At 37.3% G+C, this 24068-nt stretch overlaps 1 protein-coding gene across 4 annotated transcripts in view; it reads left to right on the forward strand.

Annotated features, from left to right (window-relative positions):
• RABGAP1L (RAB GTPase activating protein 1 like) overlaps positions 1 to 24068 on the forward strand; it is a 257343-nt gene that overhangs the window by 46421 nt on the left and 186854 nt on the right. For all 4 annotated transcript variants that reach the window (XM_050901438.1, XM_050901437.1, XM_050901439.1 and 1 more), the window contains exons 12-13: positions 10819 to 10912; positions 16498 to 16648. In XM_050901438.1, the coding sequence (XP_050757395.1) occupies positions 10819 to 10912; positions 16498 to 16648 (245 nt within the window). The remainder of the gene's footprint in view (positions 1 to 10818; positions 10913 to 16497; positions 16649 to 24068) is intronic.

Below are 24068 nucleotides of genomic sequence, written 5' to 3' on the forward strand. Positions count from 1 at the left end.
AACATCATTCTCACACTAAATCCAAAACACAGCACTGTACCAGCTACTAAAAAGAAAGTGAACTCTGTCCCAGCCGAAACCAGGACAAATATATGATGAGGAAATTCTTACACTTTCTGGAAAGGTTTCAAATAAAGTGGATTTAAGTATCAGTTTTTATCGGTAAGCAGAAAAGTTCACTGTTAATATTTAATTTTGAGTAGAACTTTGTAACAAGGTGCAGAGCACAATTGGTTGAACTAATCTTTCTCCTTTTTGGATCATTAAGAGTAAGTGAGAACATGTACAGAAGCGATGGTTTGTATATTGCATTATTCAAAAAAGACAAAGCTGCACAGAGCGTTTTTATTGTAGTGTCATCCTATGGCAGGATGAAGTGGCTGGCTGCATGTGTGAGCCTAAGGATTGGAAAAAATTGCTTTCCAGCAGAAGCATTTGCAAGGAGAATGTAGTCCTAGAAACAAATAACAAAGAAGGGGAAGAATAGGTTGGCTTCTTTTAGCAGCAGTGCTTGCTTAGCCCATACATGAAATGATGACCTTCCTTTGGCTCTAATATTTTAATTCTTTCTTTTTTTTTTTTTCTTTTAAACTATAATATAACATTTCAGGAGAATGCTAGATAACTCCATTTGAATTTCTTCATGAATCAGAATGATGTTAGAAGGTTAAGGATCACTGTAAGTGGGAGCAGTTCTGTTTAAAAACAGAAAATAGTCTTTAAACTGATTGTAACTGAGTTGAAGTTTTTTTTTTTTTTTTTTTTGCTGAAGTTTTATGTGGTTCCAAGTGTCTGGTTACTAGCTCTTGTTCCAATCCATAAATTGCCTGCAGAGTAAACACAGGATGTTTAGCAGACATCCTGAAACAGGTAATTCATGATAGGTAAAAGATAACATGCCTACCAAGTCTCCAAAAAGAAGTTTCTGAGCATGAGTTGTAGATTGCCTCTAGAACACTCTCAAATGACTTCCAGGAATACAGTACTGTTTGGGTTTGTGTTTTTATTTAGCGCAACAATAGATTTCTTGATAGTTTAGATATTACTTTTCTGACAGCTGGGAACTGAGCAGGGATGCAGTTGACAGCATAGTGGATACTAATCCATAAACAGTCGACTTAAACCAAAAAGAATCTTACTGAAATGTGTTTGGTGTTTAGTTATTGGCCTTTAATAAGAAGAAGTTATATATAAATATGAAACTGTAGTAGTAAGAAAAAGCAGCAAAAGAGAAGAAATAACAAGCCTAAGAGGGTAAAACTTTATCTCTGTGTGCTCTCTAGCTGTCTTAACTCTAAGAACAAAAAGAAAGATATTATACAATAGAAAAATTAATGTAAGAGTTATGGAAATTCAGTGTGGAGATGGTGAAATTTGACAGTGAAAGCAGAAATGAAAGGATAGAGGACCCTGAAAGCTTCAAAGAAATCTGAGTGTGATGTATTGGACAGCACAAAAAGATGGTGCGTACAGTAGATAAGGAGTGGGCAATACTAGATGATCGGAGATGATCACCCAGACTAAATTAGGATACTGTGTCAAATGTTGTGGGTGGGTAGAGGCTGTTTTCAGGATTGAAAAAAGCAAAGGAGTAGAGGAGGTGGTGTTTTAGGAGTCAATAGAGCTATTGAGAGTATTTTGTGATAAAATAGGGGTTTACGATGAGGGATAGTGTGACCAAATGAGGATGACTGAGTGAGAAGAATGACATTAGTAGTGTGGAAATAGTCAACTCTGCATTTTTATCCAAATTAAAAATAGCTTTATGTAATTCATAGGAACTGTTTGTTATATTAAGCCAGTACAGAGTAATGTTGGTTAGTCCTAAACAAGATCAGTTAAGTCTATATTGGAGTCTTTTTGCTATCTCCATACAAATGAACTAAAACTTTATAAGTCCTAAATTCATGAGGTCATTTGGCTAGTGGCTATCTTCAGACAGGAACCCTTTGCTGCAGTTCCATAAGAGATGAGTTTTAAAACACAAGCAGTTCTGAAGAATGCAGATCTATAGCTTCCAAATGAAAAGAAAATATTCCTGATGAGCCTGATGTCATTTTATGGACTTCACTATCTATTCTCTTGCACTGGATTATTTTCATGCCTTACAAGTTAACTTCTGATATTAAAAATCATAGAATCATAGAATAAATGCACTCAATTGACTTCTGCAGCTATTATTGTGCTGTCAGAAAGAATATGATCCCTTCCTTAGTATACAAAAAAAAATACTGAGTGCCGAAGACTATTTTTTTAATATGCCCTGAATGGTGGCAGTTCTTGTTGATAGTTACAGTTGTATTTAAATTTGCTCATGCATGTATGGCCTTTCTGTTAAAAAGCAAGTATTTGAAATGTTTTTAATTTGAAGCACTTCTGTGGGTTACAGAAGTATTTAATGAAATTGCAGGATTGTAAATGAAATGGAAAATTGGGGAATTGTAAGGTTGTTTCTGTTCCAGGTTTATAGGGAGATGGAAGTACAGGGAAGGTCACCTGCCTGGGGCTCAGGTTCTTTCCCATCCTGTAACCCAGACTGCTGTTGAAGTTCACTTGAAAGCTAGGTTTGCAGGCTAGGCCCTCAAGAAATGAGTGTGGCTTACTCTGAGCTATTATATTCCCCTCTTCCTCTCCAGTGTCAAGACACTCCTGCAACGTGCGTCTGGGAACACATTGTAGGTAGAGATTCTTTCTTTGATAAAACCTGTTGCTCATGCTGACTTTGTGAAGTTCAAGGCAAAATATAATTCCATAATTCTGGCCTGCGGTTCATGAATGCTCCAGAGAAATCTGTCGACAACTTTGGTTTTTTCTTGCAGAATGATGGGAAAATTACTTTCAAATCAAGAGAGTTTTCAGTTCCTTGGGTACATAGGTGAAATCTGTTTCTTGGATTTCAATCCTTTTTTTATAACTTACATAAAATCACTTTAGATTGTGGTACAAAATAGACATTTTTCAGTAATAAATGAGTATAAATTGGTGTTTGCGTCTTATCTGGAAGCAATTACAGATTATTTTGAATGTTTTGGATGCTTTATTTTGGTAGTGGTTGTCTTTTCTTTGTCTGCCTGTAAACAGTATGGTAGTTTGAAAGTAATTTGAAAAAGGATTTGCAATCTTGTTGGCTTATTAGGAATTAGAACTTCCTGTTGCTAGAGAATCTTCTCAGGTTTCAGTCATGAGTGCCATAGTTTTGTGTGGCCTCAAGCTGCCACTGCTATGCTCATATAATTTCACATTTCATATAATTAAAAAAATTATCTTATTTAACCACCTTTATATAAAGATGATTAAAAAGACTTTTCTCAACAAACAGTTCCCCCCGACTTTTTACTAGTAATTATTAACCTCCAAGTGAGATTCTTGTCTTTTTAGTTTTGGTCATTAGCTTTCTAGTATTTTGTTAAGTCTAAGTATTTTATAATCAAAGTGCCTTGCATACTGCCTTGGCACTTTAAGTAAATGCCAGGCAATATATATTTTTTCTGTGTTTATAGTGTTGATTTTTTTTTTTCCCTTGCATTTGATTATATCAAATATGGCAGTAGATACTAATCTACAAATTTGTAAAATACTAATACGGAGTAAAGAATTGCATTGCCTTAGAATTGTGACAACATCTCAAATTTGATTTTCTTGCGTGTTCTCAAAGATGTCAGTTTTCAGACAGCACAGTACATGTGGAAGATGTTTGTATTTACAGGAATACCTCTGCTGTGCAGCATTTAGTTGGCTTTGTCATCTGTGTGGGAGCAAAACTACCGAACTGAAGCGATAATTTTTCTCCACTCTTTTATTCAGCTTTAAGCATTTGTACATCAAATTTAGATACGTCATGGTGGTTCATTTGTATGTTCACTACACGAGGGTAGAATCATCGCTTTGCGCATGTTTCTACACTCAGATTTGGATGCACAGTTAAGGTTTATTTTTGTGACTTTTTTTTTAATGATTTGTGTTTAATAGGATGGTAATGCAGGGCCTGTGTAGAAACTATATGACATAGAACTAAGGTATGTTTTTAAATGCAGAATTTTTTGTTGTATTAAAAAGGCAGTTTGGCTAGCCATTTTACACAACCAGCAGGACTGTTTCAAAGTAGAAGTGTGAGTCTTTTGAGAGATTTTGCACAGACTTCTTTATAACGTGTGAAAACCATTATTGTATGCAGTCAGTGAAAGACAGACATCATCTAATCCCATGCTGTTCCACCCTCTTTCAGTGTTTACCAAAAGTAGGGTTTTTTGGGATCCATATTTTCGGTTACATAGAGAAGCAATTAAATTTGCAAACTGTTTGCAAGGTAATCAAAATTTGAGATTTGTCAGCATTAGCTTTTGCTTGATTCATTCTAAGTGAAAAATGTGTATCATAATTCATAAAAAGGAATAAGAATAAAATACTATTTTTTGCTATTACTGGTTTGCTTTTAGTGAAGAATTCATCTATCTTTCTTTTTTGTTTTTACTCTCTTTATATGTATTTCAGTAGCTGCCAAATTAATTTCTCTTCAAGTTAATTATGTAACTTACATTTAAACAGAAGGTTCTTGTGAGCACAATTCAATGCAAATCTTCTTTGTTCACATTCATAAATCCATATTTTTCTGCTCCTGATTATTGCTCTTCCCTCTAAATTAGAAAATATACTGAGGATGGTAATTTCATAAATATATCATTTGGAAGGCATTTTGAAATCTTTTTGTCTTCATCAAAATATTTTGTAATGTACTGAAAAGTTGGACCTTTCTGAAAATCTGCCTTATTTAATACTAGAATGAATTTCATGACTTAAACTTTGTTTCACTCTTGCCTTTCCTAGCAAAACTATAGTTCATGCTCTGTAATTTCCTGTTACCTTATAAATGGAAACTTGCTTTTTTTGTGGCCTTTCTCACGATCCTCTTTTATCTAGTATGTATGGAATGATTCGATGTCAGTAACGTCTATATCTTGTTGCCCTGATAATATGCTGCCAACTTCAGCTCCCCCTTCATTTTTGTTCTTCTCCTACATAAAAATCAAACTTCTCATTTTTGAAGTATTCCAATTCTATTCCCACCTATCTTCATGACCTAATTTCCTTCTCCTTCAGGCTGCTCCAACTATATTATTTTTCAGTTCCACCTACTCTTTATTTCATTTCTAACAGCTTCTCAATTAAAACTCATTAAAAATCCTTTTTTCTTCTTCACATCAGTGCTGAAATCCCACCTGTTCATTTTTATCTGCTATATTAATGCCTTTCTAGTCATTTTAGGATGTACTTCACTTATTTACTTTTATGCTTGAACTCTCTGAAACAACAGTATAGTTTTCCGCCTTATTTGCCTTTTTTGTTAACTGAGAAATGAGTTTGACTTCTAAGGTGTTGTCGTATTTCAGTGATCTAGTAGATTCCTTTAAGGAGAACTGAATCTATTGGAAAAATAGCTCTGTAGCTATATAATTGGTGTTAAATGTGGATGAGGGAGTATTGTTTAAAGGAAAATTTTTGAAGTAAGATGGAAAAAAAGGCCCATTCAGAAAAACCCCACACCAAAACAAAAACCCCCCTCTTTCACTGTAAAAACAGGAAGATTAAAAACATTCAAGTGTATTTAATACCTCAGTTTTTGTTCACATGAGTATAAGTTCTTAACTGGAATCTATTTCTCAAGCCAAAAATGGAAAATACCAGTAAACATAGTCGATTACTTTTGTTCAAAAGAGTCTGTTAAGTACCTGATCAGGGAGAGGAACATCTGTGCTATTTGACTTTTTCTGAGTTGGTTTCTCACAGTATTTTGTTACAGTCTTTGCACAACTTGTCAGTGCTGCTGTTATCCTCTAAGGGTGCTCCATGTTCTGTATTTGTGGGCTCGAAAGCCTTGTGCTTTCAAAATCAATGAGGGGGAAGAAGAGGTCAAGATTTCGTGTTGTGTGTATGTTTTTTTTCTGTGGGGTATTTGCTCATAATAAAGAGTTAAGTTAAGAATATGTGCGTCATTCTTCTGTTTTGGATGCTTGATGCCTAACCTCAGTCCATGGGACAGGTTATGGAGCAAATACTCCTGAAAGTAGTTTCTAAACACATGAAGGACAAACAAGGTCATTGGGAACAGCCAGCGTAGATTTATGAAGGGCAAATCATTGTGACCAACCACATTGCTTGCTTTGATAAGATGACCAGTGCCGTGGACAAGGGGATGGGCAGTGGATGCTGTATACCTTGGTTTTAGCAGGGACTCCAACACCATGTCCCATAGTGTCCTTATCATTAAATCAATGAGATAGGGACTGGATAAGTGAAAAATAATGTGGTTGGAAGGTTGGCTGGACTGCTGGGATGAAAGAATCAATCAATGGTGCAAAGTCCTGCTGGCAGTCAGTAAGTAGTCGTATCTTTCAGGGATCAGTATTGGGATCAATGCTGTTAAATGTCTGTATTAATCACCTGCGTGATGGGACCGAGTGCACCCTCAGCGAGTTTGTGGACAAAAGCAAATTATGGGGAGTGGTTGATAATGCTGGAGGGCAGGGCTGCTACTCAGAGGGACCTGGACAGGCTGGAGAAATGCACTGGCAGGAACCTCATGAAGTTCCAACAAAGGCAAGTGCCAAGTCTTGTATCCGCAACAGAATAACCCCGTGTGACAAGGCAGGCTGGACACTAACCAGGTACAAAGCGACTTTTGCGGAAAAGTACCTGGAGATCCCAGCAGGCAAAAAGTTGAAAATGAGTCAGCAGCGTACCGTCGCAGGAAAGAAGGCCAAGCACACCCTGGGCTGTATTAGCAGGATTCCAGCCAACACGTCCAGGGAAGCGATCCATCCCCTCTATTCAGCACCTGTGAGACTGCGTTTGGAGTACTGGGTGCAGTTTTGGGCTCCCCAGTACAAGACAGACATTGACACACTGGAGGCCACACCAGTGGAGGCCACTAAGCTGGTCAGACGGCAGGAGCACATGACGTACAATGAGGGGCTAAGGGAACTGGGTTTGGTTCAGGCTGGAGAAGAAAATGTGCGGAGGAGAATCTTATTGCTGTCTACAACTACTACATCAGAGGGCTCGGAGAAGATGGAGCCAGGCTCTTCTCAGAGGTGCACAACTCTCTTGTTGCAAGAGAGGCAACAGATACCAGACAGAAGTTGGAACCTGGGAAATTCTGGTTAGATAAAAGGATGTTTTGGGTGGGTTGGTTGGTTGGTTTTTAAACCATGAGCATGGTCAAGTAGTGGAACAGGTGGTCCAGAGAGATTCTACAGACTCCTTTCTTGAAGGTGTTCAAGACTCTACTCTCCCACTCAGGTCCCTGAGTGACCTTATCTAACTAGGGCTGCTTGGAGTAGGAGGTTGGACTAGATGATCTCTTCCAGCCCAAAGTATTCTATGATTCTGTGCTGAAGCTGTGCAGAGCAATGCTTGCTGTGGAAGTGCGATCCTTCAGGCTTGCTTTAAACAGAGGCTCTGAATTCAGGAAACTGGTTTATGAGACATCCACAAAGTGAGTTTTTTGTGAATTTTGTGAATCACATTGCAATTCGAAGCAAATAAATAAAAAAAAAAAACCTGAGAGGCTTACTGTTATCTGTAAGTATTCTTAAAGGCTATTCGTGTGTACCCACATTTACAACCCAGCCCCTCAGGTTTGCTCCTGTGAGACGTCTCCCATCCTCCTCCCGTTCTGATGAGGCATAAGTTTTATTGTCCAGTTGATAGGCTCTGAGAGGTCAGGGCAAATAAAAGAGGAAGGGAGAAGTACACAGTATATTTAGAGGAAGGGATCTGTGGCATTCCCAGCAGAATAAGGGTGGATAAAATCATGCTCTGGCTAATGCTGCTGGCTTATAGATGCTATAGAATGTGGAAAAAAATGTATAAAAGTACACCTTAGAGAAGAACATCTACAGTTAAATATCCCTCCCATGGCCTCTTCCCCCGCCCCCCCCCTAATTTATACCTAAGTGCTTACACAGGTTAGAATATGTAAATAGTCTTTAGAGTGGAAACAAAGTAGCGATTTTTAAAGCTGTTTGTTCTCTCTCCTTTGCCCTGTTCTATTTTGAAGTTTGACGTTAGCGTCTTTTGAAAGGGAGCATATGGCATTTCTAATTAAGGCCTGTGATTTTCTGACATATAACCGAATAATACATTCCAAATACTGTTAAGCCTTCCAGATGAAAGAATTTTCAGGGCTGAAGCACTGTAGCTTTGTGATATATCTTGCTGGAGTACGTATGCTATGTAACGCTGATCTCCTTAAGAACTTAGAAGAATTTTGCATAGAATACCAGTGTAGTGAGAAAAGGTTTGTTTCTTTTGTCTGATGTTAGTATTCCTTGGCAAGCTCAGGTTTGGATCAGATAATGACTAGTGTGCTTTGTTCCTGAAAGTATTCAGTGTAGCTTCATTTTTAAACATTTTGGTGTGGTTGGGGATTTTATTCATCTTTATCGGATTTTCTTTCAGACTGCAAGATTTGTTTGTGTATATTTTCACCAGTAGCTCTTGTAGAGATGCACTGTATTCTTCAGTCTCTCCAAAGTAATTCAAATCTCTCCTTTCAGAATTCTGTGCCAAATTGTCTTCCTTTACCTTGAATGTGTGAAACCTTTCTGAAATTGTAGTTTATGATAAATTTCTGGTCTGAGCCAGGTTTCCTGAGATTCTTAAGAAGTACTAGTATCTTTAACATGTACCTTGTGTCTCTGAATTGCCAATGTACTCAATCTAGAGGTTTCCTCAAAATTTTTTTTCCTTGTTTCCATGGGAAGTAGAAGGGCTGCATTTATAATTGATCTCTTTGATCCGGCTAGGCAAATCAGGAGAGGAGAGAATTTAAAAAGTGTAATGCATTTAATTGCTTTAACTTAACTTGTTTTAGTTATTACCAGGCCTGGGTGGTAAGTGAGGAGATTTGCCTTTACAATATTTTTGGTAATTTTAAAATGAAAGGAAAGTTGAGTCTTCAAATACATTTCTTCCACTGGAACTTAATGGCTTCCTTTGGTTACTGGGAAACCTTTTATAGTGATATCAAATTTTAGTTAAAATGATAAATTTGGGGGTTTTAGATCTTCATATTTCCATCTTTAGATCTAGTGAATGTACGCAAAAGATTGGGAAACCTTAAAATCAAGTTTCCCGTAGATTTATGATGAGTGTGGGTGGGGTTTTTGGTTTTTTGTTTTTTGTTTTTTTTTAAATTCTAAGGGGAAGTATTTAAATGCAGGTTCGTCTTGTATTTTGGAGCCTGTAAAGCTGTACAAACAGGTTCCACGCTAAAGGGTTTCACTAATCTAATGTTCAATTTGAAATACAAAGAGATTTCTGATATGCTTCTCTCTTTTCTCTCAGGGCAGCATTTTGCTGTTAATTGTCCTTGAAATACAGTATACGCTATCTTTGTCCTCACTGTTCATTGTCAAATTCAAGCACGGATGATATTTTTATTAATGACTTGTATTTGACAATTGCTGAGACTATAAATTAGAAACGTATAATTGAAGTGAGAATGACAAGGATGAAGACTTAAGAGGATAATTGTACAAGTCCTGAACATCCTCCTCTCCCTCAACTACTACTGTTGTCTACATAAAGTTGGAGGTGAAGTGTCTAATGTACCTGAGGAATTAAAGATATTAGGTCAGCAAACAGATATGACTGAGCTGTGTTGAAGAGAGTATCTAAGGGATTTTGAGAGCAGATGTAGCTTTGGGCCTCCTTTTTTGTTTTATTTTAGCTTCTTGAGACAGCTCAGTTCATAGGAAAGAGCGGCCTTGGAGACCCTCAAACATCTAAACTGTCCATAGCTTCAGAGGCCTATGAGGATAATGGGGCTGTTGCCGTGTCCCTTTTTAGGTTGCGTTTCATAGTAAAGAGGCTGAGAATCAGAGCCCTGTCAGTGTTTGGTGGTGTTGAACTTGTACTCATTTTTAATTTTTAGCAGTATTTTATTCAGATAAAACTGGAAAAAGTCCAAATAACTGCAAAACCATGTTCACATGAGGAGCTGCTCTAAAGAGTTAGGCTGTTCAACTTACTGTGGAAAGCTGCACAGAGCCATAAGACACTTGGAAACTGGATGGTTACTTGCATTGGATGCTTATTTGAGCACTCTATCCCAGGCTCACATCATCCCTTCTGGTTTTGTTTATTAGTCATATAATGACGTATATCCCTCCGTAAGTGTTTTATTCTTAATAGTTATGAGGTTTCTTTTCCATTTGAAGCATTCTTTTCTGTTCCATGCAATATGACCTTTAATGTCACAGTGTTGTTTTTGCTGCTCATCCATGAACTTGTTTCAGTAAAAAAAAATTATATTGTGGCTCTGAGTAGGCTTCTTGAGCTCAGAGTACCACATGAGAGCAGAATGGCACGTAAGGGAGGCAGTGTAATGAAGTAGCGTTATCTACTATGCTTTAAAAGAGAGTTCTCTTTATGTGAAGTCTGGAGTGGATGTGACTTTCAGATAATACTGCATTGTGAAATTTCATTAAAGGCATAGTTGACAGCCTTAAATCTTTTCTCACATAATGCTTTTCTAGATCCCAGCCCTTTTTTCTGTAACAGTGCTGTGAATTATTCCCTAGTCTTGTTCTCTTAAACTTTATGGTAACTTTATTAATACACTTGTTTTGTCAAGTCTGCTAAACATTCTTTATGGTTCCACTAATATTTTCTATGTCTTTTTGTGGTTTTAAAACTGATCTGTGAGAAGAATTTGTCTGAGACCTATATGTATGCATCTGTAATGTCCGTTCTCTTTGGTAAATCTGCATGCTTTTGTTTTCTCGTTTTGTCTTTTTTTTTTTTTTTTTCTTGCAGAGAGTGATAATGAACTCTCCAGTGGCACTGGTGATGTGTCAAAGGATTGTCCTGAGAAGATTTTGTATTCCTGGGGAGAATTACTGGGGAGATGGTAATATTTCATTTCTTAAATTTAGATTTTAAATACTAACCTTTTCTTTGATGAGACTATATGCTCTTGAGCAGGAGGTTTGAAATTCTTCAGCTTACACCGTTTAAAAACTAAAATACAAAACACACTGAAGTGTGTTTTTTAAACCTAGTTTAAAAGGGACTGGTAAATCCTCTTATTTTAACTTGCAGTTATTTGACAAAACTCTCCCACAGCGTCTGCAAAAGTCTTGTTTCATTCAGTGTTTGCGAATATGTCCGTGTATGCTCACACTGCAGGTGTGAGTCTTCAAAGGCAGAACTTTCTGGCCACTTGTGTTCCTTGGGGCTGGATGTTAAGCTCTCGTGAAACTCAGTGCCTCTTAGTGCTAGGACAGAAAAGACTGAGAACTCCGGTCTGTCCTAAGCCATTTGTGCTAGCTGAAGTACGTTTAATTGACTGATTTGTTTAGAAGCACTCTTTTTTCTTTTTCTTTTTCTTTTTTTTTCTTTTAGTGTGCTATATGTAAGCACTTGAAAAGGAATTCTAGAAAGACTGTGATCCTCACTGAAACTGTTTCTGTTGGAGAGTAAAATGAAGAATATTTGTAAGCCTAGAGTATGTTCTCAACAGTGTTATTTCTGTGGTTTAATTAAGTGCTTCAGTAGCAGCGTATACTTTGCCAAGAGAGGAAAAAGTCTGTGTATTTGCTGCCTCTGAGAAACCTTATACTATTAGCAAATGCCAGAACCACTTATTTGGTTTTCCCTTTGTAAGTAATAACTTCTGCTGCCTGAGACAAAAATAATCAGCGGCCCTTAATCTGGAATTGGCAAAGTTTCCTTTTCCTAACTCTAAAAAGAGAGCTGAAAAACATTTTAAGGATTTATTCGGGCAATTCCCCCTTTACTTGGCCACTTTGTAGCTTTGGAGAAACACAGCCTCTTGCTGCTGACCTCATCTTTAATGGAGATCTCATACAAAGGTTACTAAGTGAGACAGCACAAGATTTTATTGAGCTTAATGGGATCCTTCCCTCCGGAACCCTTCCCTCCTGCTTGTTTTTAACTATTTTGTCATCCAAGTTTCTGGCCTTAATGAAAGATCTTTTTGGGAAAGCCCTAATATTTAATTGAATGATTGTACAAATATTCTGGCTATGGACCCTCTGAATGATTAAGAAAATACTGAGGAAAAGTGTGGAAGTCAGTTGATCCCTATAGACAAGTGTGTTTTCCTCACCTGAAAAGGCTGTAAGCAGATCCGCTCTGGAGCTGTTTAGAACTTTCCAAAGCCTGTTCTAAAGGACATCCCAAGAGAGAGTTTCTAAATTGTTTGCAATTTTATATCTGGCGCCCCAAGGCCAACAAGGAAGGCCATCCTGAGACCTTAAAGAACCGTGTGGCAGGTTTGTTTCAGTCTGCATTGCATTTGCATTGGAAGATGCTATTTTTTTAGTTTGGTGGCTTTTTTTTTTTTTTTTTTTTTTTAATTCATCTGTCAGTTGATTCTTTTAGTTTTAACTTTTGCCCTTGACAAATATCTGGACTCCTGTGGATAAGCATGCTGAAGTAAAAAACGTCCCACAGCTCACTCTCTCAAGTTGCATGTAACCAACTATTTCTTCAAGTTACTCAAGTATACTATTCAATGAGACAAAACTTTTAAGACCTTTGGAGTAAACTGTTTTGAAGTCCTAACATAACTCATACACTTAACTCAGAGAATCATTTAGTAGTTAAAACACCTTAGTTAAAATGAGTTAAAAATGGGATGAGAAATAGGAGATCCCAGCCACCTCGAAGACTAGCAGTAGCAAACATTTTCTTTAGGAGTGTCTCAAGCAATATTACCTTTTGAGATAAATTCAAGTGTATAAAATACTTGAATTCTTGAATAGTGTTATGTTACATTTTAAGAACAAAACTTGGAAAGAGTAACAGATGAAAAATGTTAACAAATTGAAAACTAAAAATAGATTGAAGTAAAATCTTCTAGCGTGTTGAAAACTGCAGCATATGCTAGTGGAATATCTGTGCACTTGTAAAAAAAGTAAATAAACAAAAATTAACATTTCCACTTGGAGAACTGGTGTGCTGATTTGTCTCTTAGATGAAAAATTTCTTGCACTTTAATTGCTTCTTGTCTTTTCATTAAAATGTCACTGTAACCTAAAGGACTGACTCAGCAGAAACATTGCTCCAGGAGTCTCCTTCAAACATATAAACAGGAATAAGAATAAGATAATTTACCAAAAAGATGCAATAAACAGTTGGAAAGTAATGGAATATCTTTTAATTTATTTTACTATTTACTGCATCCTCAGCATTAAAGTTGTTCTTGCAAGCTGAGCTAGTTTAGCTGAGTACTTAACTATTTCTGATGTGTTTTGTTTTGTTTTTTTTTTTTAAGAAAAGTAGTAATGGTCAATAGCAGTCTTTGATCTGAAATATTTGTCAAGTTGGAGCATAGTCTATGCATCGCTGTTCTGTATCCTTGCTCTTTGATGTTTTAAAATTATGTCTTTGAATTTGCGCAGGAGAATTACAGCACTTTGTAACAAATTAAAGATGTCAGCATCCACGAATGACCCATTTTTTTCCCCACGTGCTAAAGGATAAGACTAGAATAAGACAAGTTTTTATTTTATTCTTGTTTTTCTTATGGTCTGGCCGAGCAGGTGTCAGAAAGTGTCTAGGAGTGTAAGGTGCCTGGGCCTTTGCACAAGGGAGGGAAAAATGCATATTTGTTCGTTATTGTAGAATATAGAGCAAGGATTATTAATGATCAAGCTGTTTCCCAAACAGACATTCAGAAACTGAGAAGTTGTCTGTTACTCTATTAAAGTTACAGAGTTATGCATTACTGCATAGACTAATGTTGCTAAAGTATTACCTCTACCATAAAACTACCTAAATATATGACAAATCCAGTAAAATCTGGTGTACTGTAGCATGCTTAATTCTCAGTTGTGAATATGTTCAGTAGTAAGGATGGTATTACAGCATGGAATGTGCATCTCTGTTAGTTGTTGCCATTGTTTTCTTGGTGTTACTGAAAAATTCCCTGTTATGTTTCTATGGGAATGTACCTTTTTAGCTGTTCATTTTATTTTATCTGCTTGCCAAGTCCTCAGAGAAGGCCTTCTGTGTTTCTCATATAACACATATGACCAAATCCATGTAATAACCAAACTAATCTGATTTGAAGTGTGATATGAATGCTTCATTTTCACACAACTTGAGCTTTAAGTTTCTGGTGTGTTTTATTTATTTATTCCTGAATGTACATTTCATAATTTTGTAACCGCTTAGAGTGTCTAGTCCTTGTAATATTTCTGTGAATATTGGTTTTTCTTTCTAGCTTTTTCCCATCACAAGACCATTAGTCTAACGTGACTTGCTGCAAAATGTACTGAAAAAGAGAAAAGGGACTGGTCAGGTTTTAATTTGGCTAACTGAATGATAAAGTTTGAAATGACTTGTATTGCACTACACATTTAAAATTTAAAATAATTATTGTGTTTAAAAGCATAAGGGCATTATATAATCACACTCTCTTTTTTTAATTCTCAAGTCATTTCGAAAAATGGGGATATCATCCTCGGAGCATAGGACAAAGAAATTTATTTAGAGCACCTTTTAAATTTAAACAGTAGTGGTAAACTGTTCACATCTGAATGACCTGTTTCAAAGAATGAGTACTCTAAACATTTACTTAAAATCGAGGGTCAAATTGCAGGTTATTTAATTTAATCTCAGCTTGCTAGCATTTGGCTAAACTGCCACCACACTGTTCTCCTACCAGTAGAATTGAAAAACATAGCAATGGTCAAAACAATAACAGAGCAAAGCACTTACTACATTAAAAAAAATAGTCAATTCATGCAGTCTTCCTGCTGCATTGCTAGGAAAATTGCCATAATAAGTCAAAGCAAGGTTTAATCTAGATCAGTAAACACTATTATCTCAAAAAGGATTTTTAAACATCTGTGACCGAAAGCTCTGCAATATTGTGCATGTGCAGTGATTTTATCCTAAATGTATGGGCTCAGTGACTGGATTATTTTTGAAAACCATATCTTTAGTATTCAACCTGTCTGAATACGGCCTTTTCATAGTTCTATATACCAACTTTTGCACGATTAATTACGCAGTGTTGGAAAATAAAAAAAAGCCATCCTGCAACTGTCTTCCTACATTTCTTGGTGTGTGTACAAACAGATAGTAAAACACCAGCTCAAACTACTAGGCAGATTTATTTGGAATGGTGGGATTTTACCAAGGTATGTGCAAGTGTTACTGCTTTGTGGAACTTGCAACATACTCGTGGCATGAGTGTAAAACTGGAACTTCCGTCTTCATGTTAGTACTCTTAAAACTGGCTTTTATTTGTTTTCCAAAATTTATTTCTCTGTACAGCTTAGGTTATTTTTAATTTCCTTTTCTTAACCTAAGCTAAACATATATGTTGAACAAATATTTAAATTGAATTGTCTGCACAGATGGCATAGTTTTCTCTTTCAATTCAAATGATTCTTAATCAGCCAACTTAGTTCAATTTCTGCAATTGTTTGTTGTTTTAATTTTCATTAATTTCTCTACACCTAGAGAATTTGGATATCACTACATTTTGCCACTGGTTCTTACTATAAATCCTTGCAGAATTTTTGCTTTCCATCTGACAAATACTAACTAGCATAACCAGTGGAAGAAAAGTTTATGTTGCCAGTTGCTGACTCTACTTTTCAGAATAATCATAGAATCACAGAATGGTTTGGGTTGGAAGGGACTTTAAAGATCATCTAGTTCCAACCCCCCTGCCACGGGCAGGGACACCTTCCACTAGACCAGGTTGCTCAAAGCCCCATCCAACCTGGCCTTGAACACTTCCAGGGATGGGGCATCCACAACTGCTCTGGGCAACCTGTTCCGGTGCCTCACCACCCTCACAGTGAAGAACTTCTTCCTAATATCTAATCTAAATCTACACTCTTTCAGTTTAAAGCCATTACCCCTTGTCCTGTCACTACATGCCCTTGTAAAAAGTCCCTCTCCAGCTTTCTTGCAGGCCCCCTTTAGGTACTGGAAGGCTGCTATAAGATCTCCCTGGAGCCTTCTCTTCTCCAGGCTGAACAACCCCAACTCTCTCAGCCTGTCTTCATGGGAGAGGTGCTCCAGCCCTCTGATCATCTTCGTGGCCCTCCTCTGGACTTACTCCAACAGGTCCATGTCCTTCTTACGTTGGGGACCCCAGAGCTGAAGGCAGTACTCCAGGTGGGGTCTCAGGAGAGCGGAGTAGAGGGGGAGAATCACCTCCCTTGACCTGCTGGCCACACTTCTTGATGCAGCCCAGGATACGGTTGGCTTTCTGGGCTGCAAACGCACATTGCTGAGACATGTTGAGCTTCTCGTCAGCCAACACCCCCAAGTCCTTCTCCTCAGGGCTGCTCTCAATCCGTTCTCTGCCCAGCCTGTATTTGTGCTTGGGATTGCCCTGACCCATGTGCAGGACGTTGGAAAGTTTAAAAACTTTTAATATTTTAAAATCTTGATTTCTACTCCTGTAGTTGAAGTATAATAAGCAAATGATTGTCTGTTTCTCAGGCACAATAATCTTGTTGTGAGACCAAACGGATTATCTAGCCTGGTGAAAAGTGGTGTTCCAGAAGCACTAAGGGCAGAGGTTTGGCAGTTGCTGGCAGGATGCCATGACAACCAGGCAATGCTGGATAAATATAGAGTTCTCATCACAATGGTAAGTGATTTTTTTAAATTTCTTTTCTTTCTTTTTTGTTTTTTTTTTCCCTTTGGTTAAACTGAATTCTGCTGAGCAGCAGTTTTATTCAGTGGCAAAGTAGCAAAAGAGTGAAACGGTTTGACTTGTTTTAAGCAACTGAAATTGTGACTAGGTGACATTACCTCCTGTCACGGGTACCTGCTGAATGGCATTAACAATAGAAATTGCTGACCTATATCTGTAGTAATGCTTGACATTTAGCTTTGTATTCACTTGCTGTGATGATAATAAGCACATCAGCTTGTTGTTCAGGTGTTTGGGGTTTTTTTTATAAACTCAAATTCATGGCTTTGTTTTTTCAACAGTTTCCGTTCTCTGTAATTTTCTTTTTTTTTAGTTTAAAAAAAAACCAAACAAAACCTCACAAACTTGGGTATTTCTTGTTTTGTTGTTTATTTTTAAAAAGAACGTTAAAAACATTTTTACCTAGCAGGAAACTAGTCTCCTTGCTGTATGGGTGATTTGAGAGGAGGATCCTTTTTGGAATCTCTTCCCATTCTGTATCATAATGTCATCAGTGCAGTCAGTAAACATTATAAGAAGGTGTCTGCATAGATGTTCCAGACTGCTTGTAGCTGTGATTGAAAGATTGAGAACCACTGTGTCGTAGTAGCAAAAACTCTGTGCAGTGTCGGGAGGTAAACTCACTATTTGGGGTTCTAAAATTCTTGCCACTGCAGGGCAGTTATGCACTCTGAGAAAAACAGCGGTCTCAAAAATGGTCATAATGGCAGAAATGGATGAAGATAATTTTATATGTTGCTCATAGAAAGTGTTGGATTTGTTATCTAGGGAATGAATCATCTGTCCATACGAAAGTTCTGGAGTAGACGTTGTTAGTAAAAGTTTCCTTTCATAATGTTGTCCTATCTTTTTGATACTTGGCCTCTTAATTTGACCTACCCACTATGTTTGTAAAGCTTAAAAGAGTGAGAGCTGTCCTCATGGCTTCTTTTTCCTTTACTAATAAAGAAGGATGTTTTGATAGTGTAAATTTTTCTTTTTGACGTTGTAGTTGGGTTATATTTTCCTTAGAAACCATTCACAGGACATCTGTCAGCTGTATGTTGCATCAAAACCACCTCCATTATTTTGCTCTTGCTTTCCAAAAGTGGGGAAGATGTTTGTTTCACAGCGGAGGAGGGAGTGGAAAACTTCTAAAATGCAAGCCTTATCTTAACGCTAGGGCCTCATGCCTTAAAAATACCTTGCTACACTTGGTTTTTTCATGACAGAAATATTTCAGTGACGCATATTTTGGAAGATGATATTGCATACAGTATTTAATATGAAATATTACACTGTTATGGATTAGAAAATTAAATCCTATTCTGAACTGAAGCATTTATGCAAACTCAGGTTTTTTTTCTGAAGTAAATCACTTTTATTCTGAAATCACAAGATTTCTTTTATAGTCTGACTGTATATAACTGCTGGTGATCACATCATTTGGCATACATTACATGAAAGGATTCATGAAAAGAAATGAACAGGAGAGAGTCTATGCCAAACCAAAGTTAAGCCCCATTTTTAGGAATAGTTAACATTGGGCGCTCCAGAAAAACTTGTCAGCTAATTTTTTTTATGAGTTATTATCTGATATTTATGTCTGTGAACAGAACTTCTTTCAGTTTCATTTTGGTGTGTTGGTAATGTGAATTAAGCTATTTTTTAGAGAGAGAGAGAGAGGGGCATGTATTCTCTGAATCCTACTGAAAGCTTTGTTGTAGTGTTATCTTATGTGTGTCAATAATATGCATGTTAAACTTCAGAGTTATTTGGGTATTAATGATTGTTCACTTGCTTCTCCTGTATGAAAAAGCAGAACTGATTTCTTTTTTCTGCGTTGTTTGTATGCTACCATCCCAATACACCAACAACATATACTTATTTTTTCCATAATTATTTATTCTTCTCAATAAATACATAGCTTTTGTCTTGATGCTTTCAGTTTACGCATACGTTTACACAGATTCATTGTCTCCTTATATTTTGGTCATTCTGCTTAACGTTTCTCTTGTTTAGACTCACTTCTGGAAGCTGGATATTTTTGTGGGTGTCTTGACCACTTTAGTAGTATATTCTGTAAGCGTGTGCATTCCTGAGCATATTTCTGTTAGACATTCCTAGGTGGTTAGAGGTGGCAGTGTTGTGCGCTTGCAGTCTTGAGAATAAAGTGTGCTGAGATACAAGAAGTAGGAGGTGGTAGTAACATCTGCGAACTTGACCCACTACCTACTTACCTCCTCATACAACTCCCCCTGGTACAGCGCTCTCCCTTAAACAGCTCCCCGTTACTGCCTAGTTCCCTTGAACATTTCATAACACTCTGTCCCATGCTGCTCTATCTCCTAGCTCATTGTAACAGCTCCTCCGTAAGAGCCTGCTCTCCCAGCACCCCAGCCCTTCCCCCTTTCTGGTCATCCAGCCTTACCTGCACTGTTTGGCTAAATTACCAATTGCAGTATCTCAGTGAGAAAGAGGGCACACTGGAAAAATCTCTGCACCCAGGGATTTGTAAGAAAGTAAGTTTATATAGGTGCAGTTGGGGTTTTTTGTCCGGTGATCAAAATAACGCAGCTGAACTGTGTAACGCTATTGCAAAATGCTATAGACTACTGTAGTAATTAATATAGTGTTAGCCAGTACTTACCAGTATGGTAAGGAATGCCAGGCAGTTTTCTTGAATGAGGCTTGGCTTTAAAAGCGTCTTTGACATCTTTGATTTCTTTGATTATGAGATCTAAAGGAATTTTTTCTGAAGAAAATTTCAGAGGGCTAACTTGAGGAACAAATCTTGAGAATGGTCATTTTACTGTCATAGCTTAAAAGGTGAACCCAATAGCTGGAATTATTAGTATTGAACATATGATACCTAATTTACGACTACCTCTTATGGGGAACAGAGAGAAATCTGGTAAAAACTGGAACTTTACTACAGTGTTGCTGGTTAACTCCTGGTGAAACTGTGCTCGCTAGTGGAGGAGGAGAATTGTATTGTTGGCAGGCCAAAAACATATTCCTTGTGGTGAACTGAATGATAGCAGACTCTCAACATTTAGATTTACTTTAGAGACCGTGATACAGACACATTTGTTGTTCTACTCCAGTTGTGTGCAGTTTTGCAGAAGTAGTATGTTAGATTGGCCAACTATTATTCACATCACTTAACAGATCTGGTATGTATATTATACTGTATATATCCATCTGTATGCAGAGCTCTGAAATCTACTGCAGTATTTTTCAGTTAGAAGTGTTTTGTTCAATGTGTTCTGTAGGAGAGAGTAATTTGTTTTAGTGTTTCAGTTCAGCACAGAAAGCAAAATAAAATCTGTCATATTCAGAAAAATCAATGCCATACTTATTTTCTCCAAAAGGTATGTCCTCTAGTCCTCCACACTGGAGGTCAACAGTCTGTCAAGAATGATCTAGTGAACTGTGTTTTCTTTCCCATATCAGAGCATTCACACGCCGGTACATTTCCCATCTCTAGGTGAGTTTGGAGTTCCAGGAGGGAAGGGAGAAAGAAATACTTCTGCTCTCACAAATACTTTCTTACTGACAAGCACTGTCTTGCTATATCTTATGTCTCCTGCTGAGTTCCAGCTTGGTGATTACTGTGAGCCTCTCAGAAATTTTGACTGGAGCACAATAGTAGGTCTTGCATACAATTTTAGAGAGTAGGAGTTGTGATTTGGCAGCTGCTTCGTTTCTGACATATATGTAAATCTGTACTGTATGACAATCAAAATCTGCCTTAGTTACCTTTCTGGCATGTGTGCCATAGGCTTCTGACCCTGCTGCACGTGGCACAGTACAGGAAGGGGAAAATAAAACATACATCAGCAGAGATAAATGTGTATTTATTTCTATTTATTTCTTTATTTATTTATCTTAAGGAAAAGACAAAGGCAAATCAGAGTGAGAAAAATCTGCTTATGTGATGATAATGAAGGGGTAATACTGGTACTTGTATATAGAGCTTTTGTAAAAGCGTGTCAGATCCATTTGTTAAAAGAATATAAGTAGAAAAACATGCACAAGCTAGGGTCACCTCATTGACAGAGTTTTTTCTCCTGCCTACTTGACATTATTTCATGTTCAGCTTCACTGGTTCCTCTCAAGAGACTCGGATGAATTTTTCCATGACGAGATATATTTTGAGCTCCGATAAACTGACCAGTGGCAAGCCACAGTTTACCCCGTTTACAATGGAGGTGACTGGTAATCGTCTTCAGCAATAATTATGCTCCACCTTGCCCCACTCTGTCCCTTTCAGAATAGGTGTCAGGCACTGTCAGCGTGTAAATCATTAGAAATCTGCTGTCACTTGACAGCAGTAATAAAGCAGCTTACTGTAGAACACTTGTTGGGACAGATGTTTTATTTATTACATCTTATCCTGCCTATTATTAACATTTTGCTTTTCTGTTTCATTCTTGTATGTGTTCTCACTGCTGAATTTGTAGGGTGAGACTTCTTCCCATCCTTTTCAGTGTTATGGACTGGGTGCCTGTTTTGTAGTGCTATTACTGATGACTCTTGAAATCACCTACGCTCAAGTCCTTTTTCCTAAGTTTAGAAAGTAACACCTGTCAGGGTTGTATGCAGTTGTATAAGTAAAATAATGAAAGCAGAAAAAGAAGGCAGTCATTCACATTCTGTAGTTTGAAAACTTTTGGATGGACCGTTTTAAGGTAGGATTTATGATTGTTAAATGTATCATTTCTTTATAAAAGACTTTCAGTTTACAATCTGATTTCCAGTAAGAAATGAGCTGTATGTATAAAGTTCATCTAACAGCATATATAGGCTGCTTTCAAATGCTGCTGCTGCTCTGCTTTAAGGAAACAAAACTTGTTTTAAATTTATTACTATTATTTTTAAAAGTATGATCAGAAAAAGAAACCTGGTTTCAGATAAAGTAGATGTTGGTAGCAGTATGTTACTCAAAAGCAATGAAAGTTTGCATGTGAATGTGAGTGCCCGTTTTTGAGATGGATGGTGACTTTGAGTCGAAGGTCTTAAAGAAAGACTAAATGGCTGTCCTTCCAAATGACTTGTAAGAGAACCAAAAATAAGATTATTTGTTTATAGTCATAATTTCCTTTGGCAATATGAGCATGTGCCCAGAACAGTTAGAGATAATAACTAATTAAAGGGTCAGGCTTCAGAAGAGCTGGCCAAAAAATAGCTTTGTCCGCTGACTGTGTAATGGTGTTTTGCATCTGGGCCAATAATGTTTCAAGCCACTCTACAGAAGAGTGAAAATCCTAAGAATTCTTCCAAAGTCTGAAGCAAATATGAGAGGCATTGATTTGGGGATTAAATATTGCCATATCATGAAAATAATTTATCTCAGGAATATAATAATTTGAAATGGCACTAATGACACAGAGGTATAATTCTCATGTGGTAGGGACCAATTATAAGAAAGTACATTCCATTGCTGCAGAAGACAGAGCAAATGTATTGTTTTCTGGGCTGGATGAAATCTGATCAATTTAAAGCTAATATGCGTAGTTTATCCATTCTGTTTGGACCATTATTATTATTTTTGATTCCTACAAGACAAATCCTCTCATTATAAAGCAAAAAGAAAACCACAAAAGTTAAGGTTTCAGATTTTTGAGACCTCTCACGTTAAGAAGTTTTAGAGGCCCAGATACATAATTCAACTTTAGCACTTCTTTGCTGAAAAGAACAGTAAATGATGGCAAATGGAAGCAGTCTGTATACACTGGTGGAATTAGACGTTACACATTATTCGCATTAATTTTCTCATATCCATGTAGTCACAAGCCCTACGGTGCATATGTTCAGCTGCCTTGGCCAGGATCAATTGTGTGTGACATGGAGGACAAGGGATGCTGGCTACAAAGTCATCCCTACATCTCTTGGGTTTCTCTTGGGTAGTGACGACAAACTGGTTTTTTGACAAGTTTTTGGTACTCTTTAGGAGCTAAACAATTCTCACGGTGTGGTCTTTTCCCTCAGAAGCTTGCTGGCTTCAGCTTCTGTAAATCTTAGACAACGTTGCTGCTCTTCGTCTCTCTTTCCTCATTGCGCATCGGTTTGTGGCTTCCAGCCTGCTTTCCTGTTGGCAGAGGTGACGTGCTGTAGCTTTGCTGTGGGTCTCCGACTGGCCGGTCATCAGATCAATCTTAACACTTCTGTTACAAACCTCTACAGAAAAGGAAGAGCTACAGTACAGAAAATCTTTGGAATTCTTTAACAGCTGCATTTCATTATTGTACGCACCTTCTGAGAACAGAAACTTTTTCATAGTGGCAGGACTATGAGAAGTCCTACAAATGGATGTCTGTATCATCTCTTCTCCCAAAAGTGTAATAGTACTCTCTTGTCCAAAATTAAAAGTTAGAAATAGGATAGCTAAAAATAGCAAATACCGTTGTTGAAGTTTCATCATCTGCTTAAGCACAGTCTTCCATGCATTGAATTAACTTTAATTATCTGTTTTCCTTGGTGCATCTATCTGCAAACTGATCTCAAAGGACTGAAGTAAAGATAAACTTTCATGTAAACCTAATGTAGAAATGTATTTACTTTTTAAACTTTGAAATTACCAAAACTGTTCAAATGAGAAAAGGTATCTGCTTCTTTGCTTCATACTTAATATTTACCTGGCTTTTTTTTTTTAATTGATAGTTTGCTCGCATCCTTAGTAAATGGAAAGTGGAGGAGATTACAAATGAGCCACTGTGTCTATGCAAATAGGATTAAATGCAGTTGACTTTGAAACTGGTGCCTTGGTGCTATGTTTGTGGGTTTTTTGTTTCTTTTTTTTTTTTTAATTTGTATGAAACAGTTGGGTTGAAACAGTTTAGCTGTGGATTGAGAGAATTACTTACATAGGAAGGCTGTTTTAGTTTCAGTAGAAAATTAATCAAGCTTGTTATTTGCAGCAATACCAAAGGATATTAAGTTAGCACTAGGAAGAGGAATATTTTTTGTCCCAATGGCATCGTGCAGGGTTCCACTGCTCAGTGTTCTGAGACTAATTAATCAGTAAGGGTGTCTAATTAAAAAGATGACTGTTCACCAGCTGCCACAGCAGGCTGGTTAATGGACTGAAACATTAGAGTATTTTTGTAGCAAATATTTGTGTTCAGAATGCTGCATCTGTTTGTCCTAACTGAAAATGGGGGAGTTTATGCTTCTGCGTAGCAAGGAATAACTTCTGTGTTCTCTGCCCAGTACAGTGGGGAGCGACCCATTTCATCAGAGCTCTGTCCATTAAGCATTCTGGTCACAATCAATGCGAGAGCATCAAGAGTAGTATGTAATGTGTTGGTTTCTTTTTGCAGCAGTTTTTCAAAAATGTGTCTAGGCAGTGAAGCATTCTCTTATTTCCAAA

Source organism: Gymnogyps californianus, chromosome 8 (genome assembly GCF_018139145.2).
Source record: "Gymnogyps californianus isolate 813 chromosome 8, ASM1813914v2, whole genome shotgun sequence".
Lineage (NCBI taxonomy): Eukaryota > Metazoa > Chordata > Aves > Accipitriformes > Cathartidae > Gymnogyps > Gymnogyps californianus.